Here is an 8842-nt window from a genome sequence, read left to right as displayed (position 1 = left end):
ACTCTAAGAAGTGCTGAAATTGAGTAATCATTGAATTTACGGCATTACTGAGAAAAAAATTAAAAAATAATGTATTTCAAGGATAATATAATTTTTAGTATTGCATCATTTTATTGTCCTGGTTGATTGTCTTTTTATCTTATCTAAAGAGCTCATGAAAGCTCCTAAGTTCTGGGGGTGTAGATTTTCATGTATCGATACACACCTTGATCCGAAATTGGGGTATTTGACCTCATTGTTGTGAAATTCAAATCCATTTCAACATTAAACGCATGAAATGTGAGTATAACTAAAGAAATACATAACTAGGAAATGTTGTTGGTTACAGTACCCTGTACAATGATTCCATTTAGATCTAAATATGAGAATATGATAATTATTGGTAATGCCTGACTACAAGAAATGGAATTCTATTATAATTTATTCAATTTTTAATTAAGATAACTGGTGGTCCTCGTTACAACTATTTGACAAATTATTGAGTACTTACCTGGTTGAAGTGATATTTTTGTATTCATCTAAAAACTAAGAAGCTACATTTTTAATTCAAACAACACTGAATATGTTATGTTGAAATTCCTTTTCAGCTAAAAAAAATATGTCTCTGAGTATGAAAAAATTGAAACGAAAGACTTAGAACTTGAAAATTATATGTGATGATAATTTATGAGGATAAATCGGTAAATATGAGAGTATAAATTATCTATTGTATAGAAAAAAATACTATAAAAACCATAGTAAGCTTTGTTTTTGAAAGCACCATAAAATAAAATATCAACTTTTTCTTCTCTCCCCCACAAAGGTTTTTCAACACTTCATGGAAGAACAGGGGATCAAATGGCGGTTACTCTTTGGTGAAGGGGAGAGTTTAACTTAGAAACCAATATGATTCATGTAATATAATGATGATCCATTGCTTTTTAGGTATAAAGGGCTTGGAAGAATGATAATTAATGTCATAGAAAACTTTTCTTCCTCAATGTATTTCTCGTTATATGGATATATCAGTTAAAGAAGGTATCTAGATTATCCCTGTTATCAACATGATATTTTATCTGTTATACTATATTTGAGCTCACTCTCGATCCTTTCATAAGGTACTCACTTTTCTCATGATAGATTCCATGCCTAAATGATAATTTTCCCAGTAAGTTGATATCCACACATTTCTGACCATGAGAGCCAGTTTGAGGGAAAGTGCTACATCTTTGTCTCCTCATAGCCTCAGACACCCATGCTTCAACACAAATTGGGATGGCGCCTCCTTGACATTGACCATAGCACACTAAATATTTAACTGATGCTTATTTCATCTACATTATTATTAATTCTCTTATGTTCATTTCAAATTAATCTATTAAAACATGAGGTAGATTATGAGTAATTAGAAGTATATATTCTTCTAGTACATGATATACGTGTTCTATTTCTTCCTAAACGATCTCCTTTTCTCTTCTACATTTTGAATTACACTTCATGGTTTATATCCTTCATTTTGAATTAACATATTACATATATACTATCTAAAAACTAATTATAGTAGATTAATTATTATCAATTAATTCAAATTTTATTTCTTCATGTCAGAATTGAAATTTTCTTTCATATGAAATGATCTCACGATGTCTTTAAGTTTCCTCTTTCTTTCTTGGAATTTATAACTCGACTTTCATGTGACATTGGGAGTGGATGCATTAGATTGCCTAAAAGTTGTCAAAACAGGGATGTGAGGGATAGTGAAGAAATGACCTACTTTTCTATGTATAAAGATCACCAATCAATGAGGAATGCAACAAGGCATTTTTCCAAAGGGTCATTATTTGTGTTCACTATTATCTGTGAGTGAAGCATTCACACTCGACTTCTTTAATCAAACTTTAAAATCATGAATGATAGAAAAGTTGAATTCAGAAAATATCCAGAAGTGACCCCAAATCAGCTATTAACTTTATTTAAATTAATAAAAACAAGTTAATCTAGTATATAGGTCTTATGTTCAAAATTTGGTGAGAATAAAATAAATTCAATGAATCATAAAACTGAAGTGAAAATTTTTGAAACATTAGTTGGCAAGTTGGAGCATAGACATCAAGGACTAACATCTCACAAATTAAATTTCATAAATTATCGAATGAAATTTTCACCTTAAATAAGGAGCATCTTCATTGAAATTAAAGTTATAGCATGTCCATGAAAATTTACTTGGACAAACTGTCTGACTCCCATAATCAAACTTAGAAACTCATGATATGTTTAGAGGCCTCTACGAGAGTTTTTTTGTGGTAATTTGGGAATCCTATAGTTTAGTTTTTTTTTTAATCTATTCATTTCCATGGTGTTACAACGCTTAAAATGAGGGATTGAAGAGGGGGCTAAGGACAAAACTCAATTATTCATAGATAATTATGTAAATAAATACATTTTTTTAGCTGATGCATATGCAGCGTGAATGTTAGGAATTAACGTTCACACGTTCACATATTTTTCAAGATTTATTACCGTGAGAAATTTTCAAATGCCACGGCAATAGAGCTTTGCATTTTGGTCTATATCCCACGCAAAATAATATTTAACAATTTCTGCAGAGACGTATTCATTTGGGGAAAATAAAAACCAGAAAAAAAATTAGGTCCATTTCATTGTCAGAAATATCTTTTATCAGCCTACAGGCGAGAAAACAGGCTAAAAGTCTCAAAAAAATACTTTAAATTCAGCACAATATAGATCATAAAAATCTTTATATAAGCATATTATCTGCTTAAAAAATAAGATTATCATTTCCCCATATACCCGAGTTATCAAAAGAATTATGAAATCCCTCACCAATACGTGCTTCATATATGTCAAGAGGTCATTTTTTGATTTTCTAAAATTTACCAAAGATATTGCACTTTCAAATAGAGACTATTTCCATTATATCAATTAATAATTCCATTATATCAATTAATATCCTCAAAATCATGTAGGCAATGACTACTGAATTTGGGAAAAGATCATATGATAGGAAACAGTTTCTGCAGGACTGGGGAAACTACAGCATAATCGATCTTAATAGTTTTTTGGTTTTTTCTTGGAGTATGATCCAGATGTATGAATAGACCCTGTTCAGATCCTGCCGGGAGCTAGATAACTAGTGTATTTTTCGACTCTGAGAACAACACAAAAAATAGGAAATGGAAAACATCATGTAATATTTCAGAGGAACACATCAAATAGAGATGTGAATTTTTTATTGGGTATTAATATATTCGGTAGATGGGTGCAAGCGAGAAATGATAGTTACAATAAAAATGGGCATTTATGGATTTCAAAATGGTATAAAAATATATAGCTAAAATGACTTCAATTCTTAACAATTTTCAAACTAGCGGAAACCATTAAATTTAGCAATAAAAAAAGCATCATAATAATAACATGAAAACGGATATTTACCAAAGTGTTAGAAAAGATGCGGGCATGGAATTTGGTGTAATTGTCATGGTTAATAGCTAGCAGGACATCCTCAAATGCCTGGTCTCATGAAAGATGACTGGGAGCTTGAGATAAATTCCATTCGGATCACTGTATGCTGCGCTATCGGAAGGAAAACCCTTCTGCGAAATCCAAAACCAGGATCAGATCATAATAAAGAAAATGCATAATTAGTTTCAAACCTTATCACAGACGAGAAAAATTATTAAGAAAACTATTAAAAAACTAAGAATTATGACAACTATATATTTTTAATTTTCTTTCGGTGAAGTCAGGGAAGTTGATGAAAGAAAAATCTGAAAAGGAAGGATTTCATGCATCAAGATAGAGCAGAAAATGATGGACTGAAAGTTAAAAGATAGATAATACAGAGTATAATTCCATGTTTGAGTTTAACTAACCAGAGACAGACTCTGGAAGGTTGCTTCTCTCCAACAGCTCTCTCTGATAATAGTAGGAGCACCATTATCGCTATCAAATGCGCAGAATACTCGTGTGTCACGCAGTCTCATCAGAACCCCGTCAACCCTTAACTGCGAAAATAATCCAAAAGAAAAATAAATAGTTTGGACACACAGTCCAGTAGAAATCAATCGCGGTTAAGATCATCATAACAAAATTGGTCATTGTCATCATCGTCCATGCGTGTTTTGATGGAATGATTCTGACAATGAAGGCCTCAAAAACCCCATGTCGATAATGTAGACAATGACATGATTAAAAGCTCAATATTAGCTTGGAAATCAACGAATGACAACGACGAAGATGATGATGAAAATGACAACTCCACATCATCATCATCATCATCATTGTTCACCTGTCATGGTTCTACTTTTAATAAAACAGTGGTAGGGCCTAATTACTATTAATTATTAATTAATATGAGAAAGAACAAATCTACATTGACAGTTCATGGGAAAGAGGAATCACCAAGTTTGCCTAATATGAATCGTCATATAACGGAGGAAACATACCCAGAAGCGTAGTAGAAGAAACCAACAGCTTGGCATTACTCTCTGCATTATCATCGCACAAAACCATAGATTATTTTAATATACTTTGAGATATATTCAATTACAATTGCTGAAAAGCTAATTAAGAACATGATGATTACCACTTTGACTGTCAAGAGAGAAACTCCGCTGTCTGCCAATTCATCCTCGTACAACACAACCTGGACATTTAATTTGACAGACAATTATAAAAAGAATCAACCTCCGACGTGCATTAACGGATACAGATCGGATACCTACTTCATCATAGAATAGTATGGGTTCTTTTGGGCCCAAAGTAGTCAGATCCATCTGCTCGTTGCACTCTTCCCATTTTATAGATGACCGGGAATCATCAGAAGCAGACTGCTGTAAGATTTAGTCTCAATGTAAGTCTCCTTTGAAAAATACAGTAATATTTTATGATAATCAAGTGAGCAGAGAGACATGCATTAAAATAGGGAGCATGAAAAAAAAGATAAACTCTTAAAATTGCAGGAGGCATCGAAAAGGTGTCAATGAAGTGAAAATTTGATCCACGTACTTCAGCGCCTAGAGAGATCATCTCACTGCCACAATAGGGCGTGGTGAACGTGTAGTCATAATCCAGTATGACTTCTTGAGAGGGTTTGCTGAGGAAAAACAATGATAACATTAAAAAAAAGAGAGATTGCTGACCAGGACTCACCATCCCTGATGAATATGATGAGTCATTATCACCCTCGTTGTCCGTCCGTCCTGCCACGATGACGCTGATGTCATCATCAGCGTCGTCGTTCTTTGTCTGCGGGGTGGGATGGCGATGACAGGTCATCATCCTTATCCTGGCCACAGACGATGACAAGGACAATGGCGAAGAAAGGGTGTATGAGAGAGAACAGAGAGAAGCGAGGGAGAGATAAAGAATAGAGAGAGAACAGAGAAAAGAGAACAGAGAAATTGAGACAAGGAGATAGAGAGAAAACGAGATAGAAGAGAGATAAAAGGAGAAAGAGCGAGGGGGAGAGTGGTGAGAGAGGAGAGAGAGAAAGAGAGAGAAAGGGACATCAGAAGAAGGGTAAACAAATGAAACTCGAGCTGGATACTGCTCATTTTGCTTTCATCTAAACGATCGCTTAATTTTACAATACTTTGAAAATTTTCACTCTTTGGTTTGTCAAGCTGGATGCCGAACTGAATCTCTTCCCTCAGAAAGTTGCATTCGAGATTATCTCCTATACGAATTAACAACCTAAATATATCTTGGAATGTAAAAGAACTATAGAAAAAATTCTTACCATCTGAATTTCCATTTAGCGGCTGCAGGTACTTCGACAGGAGGCAACGATTCTTGCTTCCAACCCATCAGAGCATCAAATGCATTGAAATAGATCTTAAGTCCACTCCTCTCATGCTGGAGACTTAGAGAATTAGCACCGAAGACCATTTCAGGTAAGTGGGAGGTTCTGAGTCTCGTTTCCCATCTGTCAAAACCATAAAATGATGTCACTTGAGCACTAGTGAGAATGAATCAAAATGCATATTGTAAAGTCCATAGAAATTTATGGCAAATATGAGTTCATTGTAATGAAGCTCGAGTAAAATGAAAGGACATGAACTTCTAGCTGAGATAAATCTTCATAGAATCCATGATGAGTGAAAATATATTTTAGAATGATAACCAGGCTGGCAATCACCATAACTAACCCTCCAATCTTAACATACAAATAGAACATAAATAACTAAACCATTCTGCTCCATTTCTCATGGGACATATCGACTTCAATGTAACTTTGATAATGGTAATACCAATTGATAGAGATGGACGGGGTAAAGAGGGAGATGAGCAAGAGAGCTCCTGAGATGAAAAGGGGTACAGAAATGGTGAGGGAAGAGGCCAAACAGAGGAAGTAGGAATTGACTCGGAACAAGCCACCTGATGACGAGGTGAAGTAGAGACAATCACAAGGGACGGGGATCGTAGAGGAAGAGATGGGGCTTGGACGAAGATGGAGGAGGAGCAAGAACTTCCTACCTTTCTGGCTACCTTCCTGAAGGAATGGCTATGATATTTAAAGGAAACGTGAGAAGGGAGAGATTGCCCCCAGAAGAGGCGGGGATCATATCACATTCTAAGGATGAGTGGAGTGTCTGATCATAGGCTATCTGCAGATTTTTTTTTGAATAATGTAGGCTATCTACAGATGCCATTAACTCTGAAACTGAATTTCATTTCTTCTGCAATCAATTCATATGAATTCATAAAATAGTACAAACTAAAATAATTGCGTAACCTCTATTATATAGACCGTATTTCCAAAGGATTCAACTCCAGCCACCTACTTAGACAGTTGAAAATTCGGTGGAACAAAATGATAGAAAATAATACGATCGGTTTCGGATTCTTAGGAAACAATATTTCCTGTTGGACTCCCGCCTACCCAACTTTTTCAACAAGAAGGATAGCAGGAATAGGATACCCGATTAAGTTCACTACAGATACTCCTGCCAAAAAACATTTCATAATCCCTGTCGAAAGAGATTCAGCTTACTACACTCCAGCTTCGTTTTGATAATTACACGTACCTGTCGATTGCTTTTTTCATTAATTTCACAAGTTGCCACATTCACAGCTTGGTCTTCGATACGATCCCCATTGTATCTAAGGAATTCTCATCATTTTACCCGCTAAGGTAATTTTTGTCATTTCCACTCCGCATGGATTCCTCTTCAAATAAGGCAGCCGTCCATTTAGGAGGTCAGAAAAGAAATAAATGGATGTGGTTGAACATTGTAAAGACCAAACGTCTCCACTTTCCACAACTAATTTTATCACTCTTCATGCAAATTTTGACAGGCGTCGTCAAACCAAATTATCATTTATAGTAAGTCCAAATATTTCGGCCAGAAAGATGATAAATGATTAATCATTGAATCTAATCACATTAGAAAATAACTTCACGGGGGAGAGATAAAAATCTTAGAAGTGGAATGAGCTAAAACGAACTCCGATCCTTCCATTTCAACAGAATAACATGATATTATCGGAAGGATGAAAAAAATCTACCGTATAAATTAAGTATAATATTACATAATCTAAATCACCGAATATAACAAAACTAAAAATAGTTTGGGAAACACTAAGGACCAAAACACTGGCAAGTATCAGAGCAAGATAATGATGCGCGTGAAAATAGAAGACACGACATCTCAATTCATGAGATCAAACTGCAAGAAGATGAGGAAAATTGCAGAATGCCATACTCTTCCTGCGTTCTGATTTGTCCGAAAACACTCGCGAGTATCAGAGCGATCGAATGAGAAGCGTGATAATAGAAGACATAACATCTCAATCAGAGGTATCAAACCGCAAAATTTGAGGAAAATTGCAGAACGCCGCACTCTTCCAGCGTTTGGATTTGAACCAAAAACCAGCAAGCATCAGGGCATTCCAATGAACGCGTAAAAACAGTAGATATAACATGTCAATCCACGAGATCTAAACGCGAGTAGATGAGTAAAACTGCAGAATGCCATACTTTCTAGCATTCTCATTCGTCCCAAAACGCTCGCAAGTGTCAGAGCAATCAAGCAATACGTGTGAAATTAGAAGACATAACGTGTCAATACACGATATCAAACAACAAATATACGAGGAAAATTGCAGAATGCCGTATTCTTCTAGCATTCTAATTTGTCCCAAAAAAGTCGCAAGTCGCAAGTATCAGAGCAATCGAGTGACGAGTATGAAATAAGAAGACATAACATGTCAATCCACGATATCAAACCGAAAAATATGAGGAAAATTGCAGAATGTCATACTCTTCCTGCGTTCGAATTTGTCCCAAAAACCGGCAAGTATCAGTGCAAAATAGAAGACAATCCACGATATCAAACCGCAAAATTTGAGGAAAACCGCAGAATGCCGTACTCTTCGTGCTGCGATGAACTAAGAATGGAACGCTTGGTCGATTCGACGATCCAGCCTTTGATCCGCACGCCGCATCGACCGTCTTGCAACCGCTCTCCGCCAGCCTGCTTGAGATCTCGATCTTCATCAGATTCTGCCTTAGCTTCCTCCGATCTTCCCCCCCCCATCGCGCTCACAAGACACCGCAGAAACAACTCTGAAATTCGAAATCCGTCTAATATTGAGACATGTTTCTGTTAGTTATAAAGAGTCCTCTCCTATGATCGTAGGAATATTAAAAAAGAATATTCCAGTGACGGCCTAAGTCTCGTGGACGGATGACGAGTGACGGAGTTTCGTCCAGTCATCCGTCCCTGCAGAAATATATATAGGGTTAGACATATTTAGGACCGACGACCAGTTTGACCTGACCAAACCAGGTTTGTTAAACAGGTTTAGTTCCAATGGTCAAACAGGACTGGGAACTGAA

The 8842-nt window shown here is 35.8% G+C and overlaps 1 protein-coding gene across 2 annotated transcripts; it reads right to left on the bottom strand.

Moving 5' to 3' along the window:
* Window positions 1–3365: 3365 nt before the first annotated feature.
* LOC144712309 (TIP41-like family protein) lies at window positions 3366–8580 on the bottom strand. Of its 2 annotated transcripts, none has more exons than XM_078586546.1 (8): window positions 8374–8580; window positions 5741–5926; window positions 5008–5095; window positions 4725–4832; window positions 4586–4645; window positions 4446–4487; window positions 3873–4004; window positions 3366–3593 (listed from the first exon to the last, which is right to left on the bottom strand). In XM_078586546.1, exons 1-8 carry the CDS (start codon window positions 8538–8540, stop codon window positions 3489–3491), a joined length of 888 nt encoding a protein of 295 aa, XP_078442672.1. In that variant the 5' UTR covers window positions 8541–8580; the 3' UTR covers window positions 3366–3488. The 2 variants fall into 2 exon arrangements, with proteins under 2 accessions (XP_078442672.1, XP_078442673.1); XM_078586547.1 differs by having other exon boundaries at window positions 4725–4829.
* Between the last annotated feature and the right edge of the window lie 262 nt (window positions 8581–8842).

The sequence above is a fragment of the Wolffia australiana genome, chromosome 14, assembly GCF_029677425.1.
Source record: "Wolffia australiana isolate 7733 chromosome 14, ASM2967742v1".
Taxonomy (NCBI): domain Eukaryota; kingdom Viridiplantae; phylum Streptophyta; class Magnoliopsida; order Alismatales; family Araceae; genus Wolffia; species Wolffia australiana.
This window is presented reverse-complemented; position numbering and strand designations above follow the sequence as displayed.

Coding starts and splice junctions, on each gene's coding strand:
- LOC144712309 (XM_078586546.1), bottom strand. CDS start 8,540: ATGGGGGGGGGAAGATCGGAGGAAGCTAAGGCAGAATCTGATGAAGAT. Junction 4,833..5,007: donor TGATCTCTCTAGGCGCTGAA/GTACGTGGATCA, acceptor TAAATCTTACAG/CAGTCTGCTTCTGATGATTC. Junction 3,594..3,872: donor CCTTCCAGAGTCTGTCTCTG/GTTAGTTAAACT, acceptor TGGATTTCGCAG/AAGGGTTTTCCTTCCGATAG.